The sequence below is a fragment of the Magnolia sinica genome, chromosome 18 (genome assembly GCF_029962835.1).
Source record: "Magnolia sinica isolate HGM2019 chromosome 18, MsV1, whole genome shotgun sequence".
Lineage (NCBI taxonomy): Eukaryota > Viridiplantae > Streptophyta > Magnoliopsida > Magnoliales > Magnoliaceae > Magnolia > Magnolia sinica.
Window position 1 is genome coordinate 3,653,519 of NC_080590.1, and position 18,428 is coordinate 3,671,946.

General features: G+C 42.6%; 1 protein-coding gene across 1 annotated transcript; it reads left to right on the plus strand.

Annotated features, from left to right (window-relative positions):
• The first annotated feature begins 3,084 nt into the window (after positions 1-3,084).
• Positions 3,085-18,194, plus strand: LOC131233701 (microtubule-associated protein RP/EB family member 1B-like). Its single transcript, XM_058230488.1, has 6 exons — positions 3,085-3,107; positions 4,217-4,249; positions 4,430-4,569; positions 4,658-4,734; positions 13,386-13,499; positions 17,743-18,194. The coding sequence occupies exons 1-6, from the start codon at positions 3,085-3,087 to the stop codon at positions 17,866-17,868; spliced, it is 513 nt and encodes a 170-aa protein (XP_058086471.1). The 3' UTR covers positions 17,869-18,194.
• The last annotated feature ends 234 nt before the right edge of the window (positions 18,195-18,428 follow it).

Here is an 18,428-nt window from a genome sequence, read left to right on the forward strand (position 1 = left end):
GATCGAAGCCAACACAGAAGAAGGGCCTCTGAATAAGGACATAAAGTATATGGGGAGATTGGAAAGGGCGGATTTGATGAGAGCAAGGCGACCTCCGAGGGATAGAAAGCGACATTGCCATTTGGCCAGGAAAATCTCAAACCTGCTGATGACTATGTTCCAGGCCGATTTAGGGGGAGCACCAATGCAGAGCGGGAGGCCCACATAGGAGTTCGGAAATGAGTCTGCGCTGCAACCAAAGCGTCTCGCATAGGAGAGGACTTCACCTTCTTCCAAATTAACCCCATAGATCTTAGATTTGCCCATGTTAACCCGCAGGCCAGATACCACCTCGAAACAGCGGATTGTTGTGTCGCAGGTTGTCCATCTTATCAGAGGAGGCCTCTAAAAAAATGAGGATGTCGTCTGCAAATTGCACGTGGGAGACCGGGCTGCCCATGCCTTCAATTTTGATGCCGTTTAAAATGCCTTCTGCCTGGCCTTTTAGAAGCATACTGGAAAGAGCTTCACCCACTAAATAGTTGATATTTGCATAGTTAAAATTAGTTCTATATTAGTGGACTGTGAACAATCATTCCACAGTCCCTTTTCTCCTCCATAAGTCGATTTCTATGTGTGAGTTCCTTTACTTTTATAGGTGAAAAATCAGGTAGATATTCAATGTTGAATTTAGTTTTTTCCTCTTTTGATTCTAGTTGCTTTAAATAAATAAATAAATTAATTAAAAAACCCACGCACACACACCCCACACACTCACGCCGTAGTTGGTTTTCACCACCTATGGATACTCGAACCCTTAACCCACGCACACACACCCCACACACTCACGCCGTAGTGGTTTTTCACCACCTATGGATACTCAAACCCTTGACTGAGTGTTGAAACTCACGAGAGTCTACCACCCACGGCAAGATGGAATACATTGCTCTGGTCGTTTCCCAGTACAATGTTAACTAAATATTGAGGCATGTACCCCTCGAAAAAAAAATATAATGGAGGCATGCAGAAACTTATAGACTTGTAGTGATTTTAAAAACACTGAAAGTTTTAGAAGCATTTCTGGATACAATTTTATTATTGGGATTTGTTTTTTGGGAGATTATATCATTGGCCATTTTCCATTCAAAAGGGAAAAGGGCATAAAAATTTGTCCTTGACATTGTCCCATTATGAATGACTTGAATAGTTGGGCGTGCAACATGATCTGCATTTCAATATCTTTAGCTCCCTATTTTGTATTACGAACTGGTAAAATTTTGCAGTTTGTCTATGGAACTTAGAGACTTCTATTTTATTTTCCAAAGTGCTGATTAGTAGGGTCTTGTCAGAACCTATATGGTTATGGTCAATTGTTTGTTCAAGAGGTAGGGTCATTTTTTTGCTAATTAATTCGGTGATAGTTAACAGTCAGATCCCATCTGTTAGATATCAGTGCCTGCTCATGATCACATTCATAGTTCTAGATATCGCCTGAAATGGAGAACTTGGCTGGGCTGTCAACCAGTCACCAGGCTGAAATGGGACCAAAACTGAGTAGAACAGACTGAAACAAAATAAGTTGGGCAAATTCGTACTTGTTTCGGTGTCCATGTGAGTTGCACACCACATTTCTATTTAAAACCATGTTCACCTTCAAGATGTTTTTGCATCTCTATTCGATTGAGGTTTTGTTTGTTGTGATTGAGTCCCATAATACAAAGAAGTAGGAGAAATGGGAAGAGTTATATGGAGCGTGTCACATCTAGATAGATCAAGGTGTTCCAAAACAGTAATGGTGGCCGTAATGGCCACCACCGTTACCGTTATGCTACGGGCTGTAACGGCCATTACAACCATTTTTTATTTTTTGAAAAAACTGTTAAAGGACCGTTATAGGGCCTTTACAACCTATTTTTTTCTGTAACGGCCGTTTAGACCCCGTAAAACGTAATGGTTATGACCGGTACTGTTATGTAACGGCTGTTACAGCTGTTGCGTAACCGATTTTGAATACCTTGAGATAGATGAGGAGCTACATGATGCAATTGCATAGACACTAAAAGCACCGAATAAGAAATATAGGAATAGAGTTGTCATCTATATTTGCACAAAGGCCTTTCACAGATATATGTGTGTGTGTCTGTCTACACACACACACACATACATATACATATACATACACACACACACACACACACACACACATATATATATATGAGAGAGAGAGAGAGAGAGAGAGAGAGAGAGAGAGAGAGAGAGAGAGAGAGAGAGAGGAATGCTCACCTCCGCACCTCTTATGTGAGCACCTGTGCGCACCTTTACACACGTGTCATGGGCACATAATCTAAGCAGTGCACGTGATGCGGCACCCCTTGAAACTCTATAGGCCCAATTTTCAACCTGATCCAAAACTCTAGTGGGCCATAGGAAAGGGAAATGCAAATCAAGGAAGGAAACTGTTTCTTTTTGTCAATGTAATGTATACATCCAAAATCAAGGAGGGTTCAGTTGAGGGCCTAACCTAGTCTATGGGATAAAGGGATTGATTCGCCACTCTCTATCAGTTCGAACTTTTAGAGTTGAGGACCACCTTGACTCTAATATGCCTTGACAAAAAATAGGTTGGTCTGCTTATTAGGTAGACCTCATGGTTACATTGAATATTGACCATTTGTCATTCTTCATGTGCTTCTTTCTGATTATGTGAGTCCCAACATTTGAGTGGAACCGCTTGACTTTTGATATAGGAAATGTTCCTGGTGAGCCCCACCAATGAATAGCCCTGATCTTACTCACTTGTTCTTATAATCTTCTCCGCAATTTCCTCTCTGATCTCAAACTTTCTAACTCTCTAAAATGGTGAAAACTTGTTACAGTTTAGCTAATTTCATGCCCTGAACATAAAACAATCTGAACTGTAAAAACTCAAAACTTTAGCTAATTTCTTGGTCCTCGAAAAATTATTGTTTATGAGATTCCATTTTACCTTTTCTAGTCAATATTTGTCAGTTCTTTGGAAGAAGTGGAGCTTCTCTTGATATTTTGTAATTTTGATTAAATACCCCCTAGAAATGATTTCAATTTGCCAAACAGCTGAGGGGGTTAATGGTTGATTACAAGGCATTTTGGTCTGTTTTGGAAGTTGGTAGCCTTTTCCGAGTTGAATCCAATTTGATACATGTTCGATGTGATGATACTTTACCACCACTTAAAGAATGTTTGTGATTGACCTACCTTCCATGTGACTTACATTATGAGAATCCACTTCCAAAATTGGGAGCCTGTTGTGGATGGTGCATAAGCAAAGAGTTGCTGATGGGAAAATCTTAGACATCAGATTTCACCTACCAAAATTTGTTCATTGACATTACAGTTAACTATCCATTGATAGCCATCACTTGAGCTGATCTTTGATCAGTTCGATTTTCAGGTTATTTTTAGTCTCACGATAAGGTCTGGATTTCTGCCGCATGCAGAGTTGATGAGTCCCACCATTTTGAAAATAGTGATGAACTATCACTGGAGTTTATTGTTCTGTACTAGAAAGGCCATGGGGAAAATATAAATAAAATTGAATTAAGGAGAGGGAAGTGCTCTTCATTTTGTTTTTAGTAGGGATTTAACAATAATTTCAAAGTTTTACAAGGAGGCTGGAGTGAAGACCTCTTCTATCAATAATTAATAGCTTGACATGAAGTAGTAACAAACTTAGTGAAGAATCTACTTGTTTATGGTGATGTCATTTTATTGCTGAGTGCCTTGTAGCTCTGCCCCCTTATACTACTTAATTCTTCTCTCTTCAAACATCTCAAAGACATAACCAGAACAACTCCCTGTCTCCAGAGGCTCCACTCTGCACTAAGTCCCCAAACTCTTATAGATGTTTCAGTTAATCCTGCCTGATGAGAAATTATTTAACTATAAAACACCAGTAGCCCATTGGTTTCTTATTGAAAGCACATTCCCCTGCTATTGAGTCTGGTCAAATAGGGAATTGACATCCATACCTAATTTTGATATCATTTCCTGGTTATTCTTTCAGAGGCTGGTATTTTTAGTATATATGCTTTGGCATCTGAATATTGAAGTTCTCTATCACTCACTGGGTACCTTCATGTGCTAAAACAATATTCATGGCATATAGCTGCTACCTTTATTAGTTATGTTAAGTCTTGATGCTAATTTCTTTCTTAACTGGCATTCTGGTAGCATATTGAAGTTAAAATGCTGGTGAAAGCACGGCCGTTGTAAATGGCGGCATTATGAATGAGTATGCAACCTCTCTCTGAGAGTGAGACATTTGCATATATCTCTGGTACCCCTAAAACTTTTTGGTGAAATGCAAATGAATGGTGAGAGTGAGACATTTGCATATATCTCTGGTACCCCTAAAACTTTTTGGTGAAATGCAGATGAATGGTATTCCCTAAGTATCCTTTATTGCTTATAGGAATTATAACCCGGTGGAGCGTAGATGCAAGGGGGCAAAGAAGCGGAATCTGAAGGTTTTGCAGAAAGGTCCAAAATCACTGCAAGCAAGCGACTTACCAAACCACAGTTCCGTAGATGGGACAGGGATCCATATTTCTGGTTAGCTTGTAGTATTAAGTTACATATGGTTGTGGCGTTATTCTCTGCTGGTTTTGTTGATTTTACTATGAAAAAACCATGTATGTAGGTCCTGAGCAAGTAAAACTATCTGCAGTGTCAGGTGGGGCAAATTCTGGAGGGCAGATTCAGGCATTGACTGAACAGGTACCAGGCATTAGATCTTCTCACTTTCTAAGATAATGTTTTGCTTATAAGCTCCTCCTATGTATGGATCTTGTCCCGCAGTTGAAATGTTTCGGATAGAGAATAACTAATTCAGTATCAGTAATGATTTGCTGCAATATGAAGGTTTTTCCCTGGTTGTGGGATCATGCACAATAAGTGTTCAAGCTTGAGGTTTATATCAATAGTTATATGCAAGTTTAGTAGCATGATAACATTGCCATAAAAACTTATCATTGGCCTCAAAAGTGGGTAACTTCTTGTTAGTGTATGTTGTTGAGACTGGTCATGGAAGTGACCATTGTTGAACTAGGAATGGGATCAGCAACCGATTGATTATGATCTCTGTGAGAGGTGTCTGAGTTTCCTTTAACTGATGGGACATGCAATTGTGTAATAATGCGTAAGAGAAGACTTTTAGTTTTACCCCATTTCATATTCTATCCATTTGAGAAGTGATACCGAGTGCTCGATATCTTTGATGAATGTGGATTCTGGTTTCATTGTAACCAAGGGGCTGTCAAGCATTGAATTTTTTTATATTATTATTATTTTTCCTAATGTTGTTGTTGTTGTTGTTATTGTTATTGTTATTTATCTACAATCAGTTCTCATGCCATATCTCTAGTGTTGCTTCACAATTTTCATAATTTCCTTTAGCTTCTGAGAGTTAGCATCCCTGGAGCATATTTTAAAAACTTGGCAAGTTGGCTCAAAACCTGCCCGAGTCGACAGGATTTCTAGCTGAGTCACTTGGGAACTAGATGATGAGTGAGGCTTGATTCTAACTCGCCAATACCGGTCGAGTTGGCTCGCCAACTTGGTCGACTTGAGCTGAGTGAAGTGTTTAAAAAAGAAGAAGATGCAAAGTGGGAGCCTGAGATTTGAATGCCTGCCCTCATGACTAATGTGCGCACGGGAGTACCTGATGAGGACATCGTGCACACGCCCGCCCGCACACCACCACCCCTACGCACGTACGTACGCAGAAGGAGGACCCCACCATCGATCTGGCTCGATGACGACGTCCAGGGAGGGCCTCCTAGCTAGAAGACAAGTTTTGGTTCAGAAAAGTGGCCCGATAGTCAAGAAAAGCCCACCATGGGATCTCATGATCGTGGCCCACTCGTCGGATTAGTTTTATATTTTAGGTTTTACTTATTGTTATTATTTAGAACATCGTGAACGCTTTAGATTTTCTTGTTTAGTTTTTATTTTAGTTTACTTCATCGCCAAGTAATAGGTGTCGCACATGGTACGAGTTTTTGGGTATAGGGTTCTCCCTATAAATAAGCACCCCTTGTACTTCTTTTTATTCATTGAAGTTAATAAAAAAATTCTTGCTTTATTTTTTTGCTCTCTTCGTGAGTTGTGAAAGAATTCAAAAGTGGGTGCGAAGCCCTCCTTTTTCGAAAGGCTAACTACCGTGGTGCGAAGCCACATTGATCCCAATTCACCCCCATCTTCCATAATTTTTTTTCCATCTTCCCTCACTATCCGTACTTCGAATTTGTTCTTTTGTTGCATCAGATTTCTTCATTATAGCAAGTTTCTAGATTTCGGCCCGTAGGCGAGCTGAAACTTCGGCGGAGCACCACGCACAAACCGTACATCGGATCGAGCTGAGATTTGGGAGTTTTGGAGTCCATCCCTGGCCGACCAGGGCCAAGGTGGCCTTTTTCTGAATAGTAGGCCTCATACACGTGTGGCCGGGATCACATGCACGTCCGTTTGGGCCATTGTTGCTGTCCACACGCGGGATCATCTTTTGGCTCAGGTTTTTATCCTCTTTTATCCTCTCATAGCCGTTTTTCATGAATCCTAACCCTAGATTACATGATCCCTAATTGATTTGCCCATTTTTATCACCTTAGGGTTCCCTGAATTGAAATTAGGGAATCCCTTGGATTAGGGACTGATTTTTATGCATGAGTAGTTGATTTTATTTCCCTTTGATATCGTTTGGTTTATAATTTTTATTAGTCCAGTCCTAGCCTGTGTCGGCTTGGACCCGCATAGATTCCCCTTTTTAATTGAATGTTTGGATTTTCATGTGGGACGTGGAATTTGTGTGATTGTTTCTGAATTGGTAGGATCTAAGCCTGAAATCTTGCATATCATATTTAATTTTCCATGTCCTGCATCAAATTTGGTATCAGAGACTAGGGTTCTTGTAGGGAAATTCACCACATATTTAGGGTTTAGTTTGTTTGAGTCCTTCATGCATTCAGTCCATCATATATAGCTGAATTTTAGTAACAGTGTGAAGCCTCCTTCATATAGAGTCTCGTAGGGTCATTTAGTTTTTAGACGCATATAGTTGTCATAACAGGTCCTTAAGTTGAGCAAGTCAGTGTATGCCCACACGTACGGGTCGCGGTTTCGGTTTGCACCCCACACTAAACATGGAGCAACTACAAGAAACAGTGGCCAAGTTAGCCCAGCAAGTTGAGTCCTTGAATAAGCATTTAGAACAACACATAGATAAACGCTTCGAAGAAATAGAGGCGTCCTTCAGGGCCAACCCCACCACTGGGGAGGATGCCTAATCTCAGGCAATTGGTCAGGAGGTTAGACCAAGGAATGGAGGCGGCCAAGGAGGTGGTTATGGGCGCGTACCTGTGCACCCACCCCGTGAGGGACATCATGATCAATATGACCCAGATGCACAACTCCTCAAGGGAGTTAGGGTAGATGCCCCTACTTTTGATGGCCACTTGGACCCTAAAGCTTTTTTAGATTGGTTGGCGGATATGGACCACTATTTTGAGTGCTATGATATGTCGGATGCTCAACGAGTCCGATTCGCCAAGATGAAGCTTGTGGGTCAAGCAAAGAGGTTTTGGGCGACAGTTGAGCGAAAAAAAGAAAGAGCGAGGGAACTTCCAATAGTCCATTGGGGAGAAATGAAAGAAACGCTGAAAGAGAAGTACCTCCCTTTCTCTTATCGCATGCGGTTGATTGAGGAGTGGCAGTCTCTTCGACAGGGTTCCATGAGTGTTGCTGACTATATTGAGAAATTCGAAGAGTACTCGACCCACTGTGAGGTTGATGAGGACCCCGTACTCACCCTTGTTCGTTTTAAAATGGGCCTCCGTCCCAACATTAGGAGAGAATTGCTCGCTAAAGACATAGACACTATCGAACAGTTGTACCAAGTAGTGTTAGATGTCAAGCAATACCTTAAAGCATATGTGGGAAGGCGGTTTGACTTTCGCGAATCCGGTACTAAGGCCAACCCCTCTGGGGCTAGACCTAACACGGGATTTCAAAACAAACCTTCCCCTAATGTTCAGCCCAGACCTAAGGATGATAAGGGTAAAGAGATTGTTGGGTCTAGTTCACGTGGAAGTGGGGCCACTAGGTGTTTTAGGTGTCAGGGGTTTGGTCACTTTGCTCACCAGTGCGGCATGAGAGAGGGCACTAAAGTACTCCTTATTGATGGGCAAGTGGAAGTAGTGCCCCCAGAGAGTGATAGTGAGGAGGAGGAATACGAGCCAGTCGGAACCCCTAGTGATGAGGAAGAGGGAGCACAAGAGTCTTTGACCCTCGCAATTGTGCGTTGTGCCCTGGCTCAAGCCAAGAATACTGATGACTAGCGCCGCAACACAATCTTCTACACTTATGCAAAATGTGGGGAAAAGAGTTGTAAGATGATCGTGGATAGTGGTAGTTGTGCCAACGTGGCATCGACTAGCACTGTGAGTCGTTTGGGCTTGAAGCTGGAAGCCCATCCTCAGCCCTATAGAGTCTCCTGGGTTGATGAAACATCCATTCCAGTCTCGCACCGCTGTCTTATCCCTATTCAGTTCGGATCTTATAAAGACACAATTTGGTGTGATGTTGTTCCTATGGATGTGGGTCATGTCATTCTGGGTAGGCCGTGGCTCTATGACAGGGATGTTACCATATTTGGTTGTTCAAATGTGTGTACATTCTGGTTTGAGGGCAAGAAGGTCAAGCTAAATCCTCTACCACCCAAGAATACAACTGGAAAAGAGTTCACCACACAAAGTGGTGTGAGCAGCCCAAAGAAGTGAAGGAGTCGAAGTCCAAGTCCAAACCGCTCCATATTTTGAATGCCAAAGACTTTGAGCGAGAGACGGAGGCGGACTCGATGATATACGCCCTTGTGGCTAGGGAGAGTGTACCAGAGACTAGCGTAGAGTTACCCACTGAGGTCATTTAGGTAGTACACGAGTTTCGTGATGTTTTTCCTGATGATTTACCGAATGAGCTTCCCCCTATGAGGGATATACCACATGCCATTGACTTAATCCCTGGGGCAACTCTACCAAACCTCCCACATTACAGAATGAACCCGAAGGAGCACGCTGAGTTGAAGAGGCAGATTGATGAACTCCTAGAGAAGGGTTTCATTCGAGAGAGCATGAGTCCGTGTGCCGTGCCCGCCCTTCTTACACCTAAGAAGGATGGCACATGGAGGATGTGTGTTGATAGTAGGGCCATCAACAAAATCACAATCAAGTATCGATTCCCCATACCGCGTCTTGATGACATGCTAGATATGATGGCTAATGCTACTATCTTCTCAAAAATCGACCTCAAAAGTGGGTATCACCAAATCCGTATACGCCCTGGTGATGAGTGGAAGACGGCTTTCAAGACGAAGGATGGGCTATATGAGTGGCTAGTTATGCCTTTTGGGTTAACTAATGCCCCAAGCACTTTCATGCGTGTGATGACCCAAGTGTTGAGACCCTTCATGGGGAAGTTCCTGGTCGTATACTTTGATGATATCTTGATTTATAGCATGACTAAGGAGCAACACCTCAACCATTTGAGGCAAGTTTGTGGGATCCTTAGGGCCGAGAAGTTGTACGCCAACCTAAAGAAGTGCGCGTTCTTGTCTAGTAGTGTGATCTTCTTAGGTTTTATTGTGTCAGCTGAGGGCGTATCGGCGGATCCCGAGAAGGTCAAGGCCATCGTTAATTGGCCTGAACCCCGCAATATTCATGAGGTGCGCAGCTTTCATGGCTTAGCCACTTTTTATAGGCGGTTCATTCGAGGCTTCAGTTCCATTGTGGCTCCCATCACGGACTGCATAAAAAAGGAAGAGTTTCAATGGACAAAGGCCGCCTCGAAGGCCTTCAAGGAGATAAAGGTCAAGATGACCGAAGCTCCAGTCACGCGACTTCCAGATTTTTCAAAAGCTTTTGAAGTCGCATGTGACGCGTCAGGAGTTGGCATAGGAGGAGTATTCAGCCAGGAAGGGCACCCTGTCGCCTTTTTTAGTAAGAAACTGAATGAGGCGAAGCAAAGATATTCCACCTATGACAAGGAATTCTACGCGGTAGTGCAATCACTACGCCATTGGCGACATTACCTGTTACCGCAAGAATTCGTCTTGTTCTCAGATCACGAGGCCTTAAGATACTTGAACTCTCAAAAGAAATTAAGCCCCAGGCACGCTAAGTGGGTTCAATTCCTTTAAGAGTACACTTTTGTGCTTAAGCACGAGGCCGGTGTAGAGAATAAGCCTGCCGACGCGTTTAGTCGTCGAGTCGCATTACTCAACTCCATGAACGTTGAAGTTACGGGCCTTGAGCGCATCAAAGAAGAGTATTCTGAGTGTCCAGATTTTGGAGTTGTGTATATGTCTTTATTAGAGAGTCCGTCAGGAGCTAACAATGAGTATTTGATTTTGGACGGATATTTGTTTAGGAGTGACCGCTTGTGCATACCACGCACCTCCCTTCGCGATTTTCTTGTCTAGGAGTTACATTCAGGGGGGGTTGCAGGTCATTTCGGTCGTGACAAGACCATTGCCTTAGTGGAGGATAGATTTCATTGGCCAAGCCTCAAGCGGGACGTGGCCAAAATTATAAGGCAATGTCGTACTTGTCAACTGGCAAAGCAGAGGAAACAGAATACAGGATTATATACACCTTTGCCAGTCCCATTCATCCCTTGGCAGGACATCAGTATGGACTTCATGCTTGGACTTCCCAAGACTATTCGAAAGCATGACTCCATATTCGTTGTCGTGGACCGTTTCTCTAAAATGGCCCACTTCATTCCTTGTTCTAAGACCTCCGACGCCTCTCATGTTGCCAAGCTATTCTTTAGTGAGGTTGTCAAACTGCATGGGTTACCAAAAACCATAGTGTCTGACCGTGACGTGAGATTCATGAGTTACTTTTGGAAGACACTATGGCACATGATGAATACTAGGCTCCAGTTTTCTTCTGCCTACCACCCTCAGACCGATGGCCAGACTGAGGTGGTTAATAGGAGCCTAGGGAGTTTACTTCGTTGTTTAGTGGGGGAGCATACCAGGACATGGGATGCCGTACTACCCACAGCCGAGTTTGCATACAATAGTTCTGTCAATAGGTCCACAGGTCTAAGTCCTTTTGAAGTCGTTACTGGTTATAAGCCTATGAAACCTATTGATCTTATCCTCATGTCATTGTCTCATAGGCCATCAGAGTCGGCAGAGTCTTTTGCGCATCACATACATTCATTGCATCAAGAAATCAGGCGAAAGATCACTACTAGTAATGAGCATTATAAATTTTCTGCAGACCTACATAGACGTTTCAAAGAGTTCAATATTGGGAACTCTGTGATGGTCCGTATCAGGCCCGAGCGGTACCCTCCGGGGGCTGTTTATAAGTTACACGCGCGTAGTGCTGGGCCCTTCAAAATTATAAAGCGAAACGGTCTCAATGCGTATGAGGTAGATCTTCCGCCTTCCATGGGAATTAGTTCCACATTCAATGTGGAGGATCTAGTTGCTTTTCAGGGACCCATTGATACTTTGTCCGGCCCTTCGCCCACCTATCCTGATATCCCAACCTTACCCTTTGATCCATGGCCTCTTCCCGACCTTTCATCCCAGCCTCTGTCTCCCATACCTAGCCTTCACACACCCAGAGAGGAAATAGAGGATATCCTGGACCATGAGATAATTTCCACGTCGGATGGCGGGTTTCAGAAATACCTAGTTAAATGGAAGTCACGCCCAACTTCGGACAGCGCGTGGCTTACTGAAGAGGAGCTTCAGAGACTTGACCCCGACATCCTAGAGCGGTTCAGGAGTTTTATTTCGCCAGTGGCGAAATCTTCGCAGCCGGGGAGAGTTGATGAGGACATCGTGCACACGCACGCCCGCACACCACCACCCCTACGCACGTACGTACGCAGAAGGAGGACCCCACCATTGATTTGGCTCGATGACGACGTCCAGGGAGGGCCTCCTGGCTAGAAGACAAGTTTTGGTTCAGAAAAGTGGCCCGATAGTCAAGAAAAGCCCACCATGGGATCTCATGATCGTGGCCCACTCGTCGGATTAGTTTTATATTTTAGGTTTTACTTATTGTTATTATTTAGAACATCGTGAACGCTTTAGATTACCTTGTTTGGTTTTTATTTTAGTTTACTTCATCACCAAGTAATAGGTGTCGCACATGGTGCGAGTTTTTGGGTATAGGGTTCTCCCTATAAATAAGCACCCCTTGTACTTCTTTTTATTCATTGAAGTTAATAAAAAAATTCTTGCTTTATTTTTCTGCTCTCTTCGTGAGTTGTGAAAGAATTCAAAAGTGGGTGCGAAACCCTCCCTTTTCGAAGGGCTAACTACCGTGGTGCGAAGCCACATTGATCCCAATTCACCCCCATCTTCCATAATTTTTTTTCCATCTTCCCCCACTATCCGTACTTCGAATTTGTTCTTTTGTTGCATCAGATTTCTTCATTATAGCAAGTTTCTAGATTTCGGCCCGTAGGCGAGCTGAAACTTCGGCGGAGCACCACGCACAAACCGTACATCAGATCGAGCTGAGATTTGGGAGTTTTGGAATCCATCCCTGGCCGACCAGGGCCAAGGTGGTCTTTTTCTGAATAGTAGGCCTCATACACGTGTGGCCGGGATCACACGCACGTCCGTTTGGGCCATTGTTGCTGTCCACAAGCGGGATCATCTTTTGGCTCAGGTTTTTATCCTCTTTTATCCTCTCATAGCCGTTTTTCATGAATCCTAACCCTAGATTACATGATCCCTAATTGATTTGCCCATTTTTATCACCTTAGGGTTCCCTGAATTGAAATTAGGGAATCCCTTGGATTAGGGACTGATTTTTATACATGAGTAGTTGATTTTATTTCCCTTTGATATCGTTTGGTTTATAATTTTTATTGGTCCAGTCCTAGCCTGTGTCGGCTTGGACCCGCATAGATTCCCCTTTTTAATTGAATGTTTGGATTTTCATGTGGGACGTGGAATTTGTGTGATTGTTTCTGAATTGGTAGGATATAAGCCTAAAATCTTGCATATCATATTTAATTTTCTATGTCCTGCATCAGTACCTGTTTGCTGTGCACCATGTTTGTTACATATTAAGATGATTTCTACTCATATTATTTTAAACATCTATTATTAATCTAAAAACCTCTTATTTTGACTATTAAATATCAAGTCAATTCTATTCAAGTCGAGTTTTCGGGTTTTTGAAATATGCCCTGGACGCTTACACACATATTTGCTTTATATTTTTTTCTTTTTTTAAACTCTATTTAGTACAGTGATAGGTCATCTGCCAGTGCACTTTGATTCAAAGTGCTGTTGGAATTATGTCAAATAATGATTTTGTCCTGATCCTGGCATGCAGATTCAAGAACTCAAGCTTTCAGTGGATCAGTTGGATAAAGAAAGAGAGTTCTACTTTGCAAAATTACGTGACATTGAAATCCTTTGCCAATCTCCTGAGTTGGAAAAACTTCCGGTATGACTGTGTACTTTCATAAATATGTTGAATGGGGATTCAAGCCTGAAGCTCAATGGTAAACAAGGCTTGTTTGGACATTGAGGTCTCAGGTGCGAGCCCAGCTTACCTATCCAAAAAAAAAAGAAAAAGAAAAAAGAAAGTTGAATGTGATGCTTTTGTCTGTGTTGGCATTGGTATCCTTACGCCTTTTTTTTTTTTTTACATGCAAACACACACGAACACACACCACATGGCATTCGAAGCCATGACCTCTGTGTTGAAACACACTCAGTCTACCACTGGCATGGGTTGGTATCTTTATGCTTGCTCATTTAGAATTCCTTATGTTTGATTCACACATGAGTTAGCAACCAGTAATTGATGACATGAAGTATAGTAACAATAGGAGTGAAAACGGGGGGTCAAGTATTGTGGACCAAGAAGTTTCCAAAATGACCACTTTCGATGCCTTGGGTCCTTAGTCAAGTATTCATGAAGTGGAAAGATTGAGAAGGATGTTGCCTATAGAATTCAAGCTGGGTGGAAGAAATGGATTGTTCCTCTAGAGTTTTATGTGATTGTTGTGTACCACTCTAACTGAAATGGATACAATTAGAAATGAATGCATTTGAGGCAACTTAGGAGTAGCACCAACATGTATTCATATGGGGGAGAGTAGACTTTGATGGTTTGGTCATGTACAACGGAGACCATGAACCGTGCCGGTTAGGAGTGGGTAGTGTTTGAAGTATTGGTATTGCTACAAGTTTTAGTAGCCAGCGATACGGAAACAATATCAATATTGCTGATAATCAGAAATGCGGGGAACATGGGAAAAGTGGTGGAATTTTTTGGTGAAACTTCAGGAGATGCTAAAATATACATATTTGAATATTTAGGCACCAAAAAATTGCAAAAAGAATGCACGCATGATAAGCTTCCATTTAATGGGGGCCTAGAAGCGTGTGTTGCCGTGAGAAATCAGTCCAACCATCTCATCAAAATCCCATCTATCCATCCGACCTTCCATCCAAACATCCATCAATATTTTGGAATATCGACGATACATGATATTTTGCCGAGAAATTGTCAACAACCGGAAAGGAAATGAAAGAATATTGTCCCAATATCGCCCATGTATAAAAAAATTGAAATGGATTTTTTTTATTTAAATAAATAGATTTTTGGCAATATCGATAAATTGGTGATATTATTGAAATATCACCAATATAATGGAGATATAAGCGACATCTAAAATTCACACAATAAAAAATATTGACAATATTGATACAATGGTGATACAAGTGACACCTATAATTTTTTTTGAAAGATGATTATATTATAAAGAAAAGAGAACTGAAAAACAGGAAAAAACAGAAAAACTGGAAAAAACAGAAACAGAAAGATGCAGCTAGACTTACAGCTGGACTGATTTGGGAGCCTGATGGAGGTAATGTAGCTGTACAGAGAGGAAACAGAGAAGCAGCCAGACTTACAGAGCTTCCAAATCAGGCTGTTGGAAGCCGATTGATCAGGGGAAAAGACAGATGCACTCCTGCCGGTTGGCGAATTCCGATATTTCCCAGTCTTGTAAATTTCGCCTGCAGACAATGTTCCACACTGTGTTGCTGTCAGTTATCTCATAACAGTCTGCCACGGAGACAGATTTGTCTGGGGCAAGGGCAAAGATCTGCGGGAATCTGTCTTTTCGAAGGCTGTCCCCCACCCAGTTGTCTTCCCAAAATCGGATATTGGCCCCATTACCAATCTCGAAACTGATGCCACTGAGCACCTCCCTTTTCGTTTTTAGAATGTCCTTCCAGATTGCTGACGCCCTGTAAGAGGACTCTTTGGTCCACCGGCCCCCGCTCGCTTTCCCGTATTTATGCTTGATAATAGAGTTCCAAAAGCTACCATTTTCATCCCCCAATCTCCAGATCCATTTACCTAGCAGAGCCTGATTCATAGCCTTGAGATCCCTAATTCCTGCCCCTCCATCTGCCGTGCGCCTGCACACATCCTTCCATCTCAACAGGTGAAATTTCTTCCTGATATCGTTTCCATGCCAAAGGAAATCACGCCTAAGCTTTTCAAGAGAAGCCAGCACTGCACTGGGGCATTTGAACAACGACATAAAATAAATAGGGATGTTGGAAAGGGAGGCTTTAATCAGGGTGAGGCGACCGCCTACAGATAGGTATCGACTCTTCCATCTGGCAAGAAGCTTCTCGAACCTAGATGTAACTTTCTCCCACATTCTTATGGGCGGCCTGCCGATGCAGAGGGGGAGACTGACGAAAGAGCAGGGAAAAGAAGCCGCGGAGCACCCAAGGATACCCGCCAGGGCCTCGAGCTCGACACTATCCAGATTGGTACCGTACATTTTGGACTTCAAGAGATTAACTTTCAGCCCTGAAACTGCCTCGAAGCATCGGATAGCGGTGCGGAGATTTTCTACCTTATCAATAGTGGCTTCCGAAAATAACAAGGAGTCGTCTGCATATTGGATTAACGATATCGGGGTATTCAGGCCTTTGATTTTAATCCCACTTAAGACTTCTTCCGCTTGGCTTTTGTGCAACATTATGGATAGGGCTTCCATCACTATAAGGAACAAGAAAGGGGAGAGGGGATCACCTTGCCTGAGGCCCCTCGAGCTCTTGATGAAACCTTTTGGAGAGCCGTTGAAAAGGATGGAGAACGAGGCAGAACCGATGCATTCCTTTATCCAACCTCTCCACTTCGACCCAAAACCCATCCGCTTCATCAGATATAGCAAAAAACCCCAATCAACATAGTCGTATGCCTTTTCAATGTCTAACTTATAGATGACAGTCTTCTTCCCGGAAGATGAGGAAGAATCCGGACATTCATTCGCGATGAGAGCTGCGTCCACTATCTGTCTGCCGGCAATAAAAGCGCATTGATTTCCAGAGATGATCTTCCCAATTACTTTGCTTAAGCGGGATGCAAGGACTTTGGCTAGGATTTTGTAGGGGCTTCCCAAAAGGCTGATCAGCCTGAATTCTTTCAAGGAAGCAGCTCACGGAACTTTTGGGATAAGGGCAATGAACGAGGCACCGAAACTTTTGGAGATCCTGCCTCTATCATGGAACTCGGCCAGAAATTCCAGCACATCGCCTTGGACAACCTCCCAAAACTGTTGAAAGAAGAGGATGGGAAAACCATCTGGCCCAGGGGCCTTCTCACCAGCCATACTGTCAAGGGCCTGTTTGACCTCTTCAGCTGAGTAAGGGGCTTCGAGAAGATCGACCTCAGCTGTTGATAAGCCTTCAAAATGGAGCTTGTCGAGTTTCGGTCTGTGCCAATTTTCACTAGTGAGGAGGCTGGAAAAATAGCTCACCGTTTCATCAGCGATCCCGTCTTTATCGTCGATCCGGATACTGTTCACCAGGAGGGAGCTGATTCTGTTGTTGCAAGTGTGCATACTAGCCATACAGTGAAAACCTGGTTACACAGTCGAAAATATTAGCAATACCTTGGCCATTCTTAGAGATGCATCATCGATACTTGGAATTTTCAATATTGGCAGTGTTATCAGTATTGGTGAGCTGGAGATGTGGATAATATCAGAGATATTTTGATAATGTCAGGGAGGCCCAAAAGGATGTGGATGGAGGTAGTAAGAAAGGACTTGTTAACCTATGGTATAACTGAAGGTATAGCAGAACAGGATTCACGTAGTAGACCCTATTTAATTTGGATAAAGCTTAGATTATGATGAGATCAGTTAGCAACCAAATCAATGATTTCTTTGTTTTATCAGCCAGCTATAACATTTAATATCAGTGTGAAAAATTGCAAGTAACATAATCTAAGTAAATCTAAATATATAATATTCATGCATCTTTTCACATGCATATTTGCATTAGTAACCTTTTTTAATATGTAACTACAAAGAGCAGAGTGGGAGGGTACTATTCAACCAGGGAAGAAAATGCTGGATAACAGTGTAGCATCTTCACTTTTTTTGAGATATCTTGGGAAAGTGATGAGAAGTTGCAAATGGCCATATTTTTTAAATTCTCTAAATGCCCTTTAATTGAATTTAGAACCTTTTAGATGTCCTTTCACAAGTCAGTTTTAGCATGTTGAGAAACTAATTGTTGGGAAAATTTTGCCGACGGCTACTGGCATTATACTCAGTGGAGGTTATCAATGAATAAAATGAATAGAGCTGCAGTTGATAATGAATGCCATTACATTTTAAACCTTGTCACCTGTTCTATTTCTTGTGCAGGTGGCTGATGCGATTCGAAAGATTCTATATGCGGCTGATGCAAAGGAGTCTGCTCTTGCTGAAGCTCAAGAACTCTTAACGACAGCGATGAATGCTGTAATCGGAGGAGACGGCGATTCTGACTAGACAAACAATGACATTTTGTCTAGCAAGGCCAGGCAAGGGACAACTCGGCCGTCCCTAACCAATGGTCCAGCATTGGCTCCTGTCCTTTACGCCTATAAGGGACGAAGAACCCAGACTACTTGCAAAAATGGGACTTTGTTTTTTCTTTCTTTCCCCCGTTATTATCCTTTGCATATTTGTTTTTCTCTAATGTGCTGGATGTTTTGCTAATTTCCATCATCACTAATGGATAGCATGTTGTTGGAAGAAGTTCCACATTAACTAATCACCATTACCCACCCTGCCCATGATTGAATCATATCATCGAAAAGGGTACATTGATGATGCTCTTCCTAGCCAAATAGGTGATTGTTAAATAGTCTCATCTTCATTCTGTTACTCTGTCATCATCTCTCTCCAACGTTGATAGCTGAAGCATCTTTTATGGTAAAGTTTGAATCCTGAACCTGGTGCTGCCTTTCACTTGTCCTCGGTGAGGTTGTAGTGCAGGCCATCTTTTTTGAATGGGGGAAAAGGCAACAATGTCAGGTCCGCACAGTACCACCATAAGCTATGGTGGT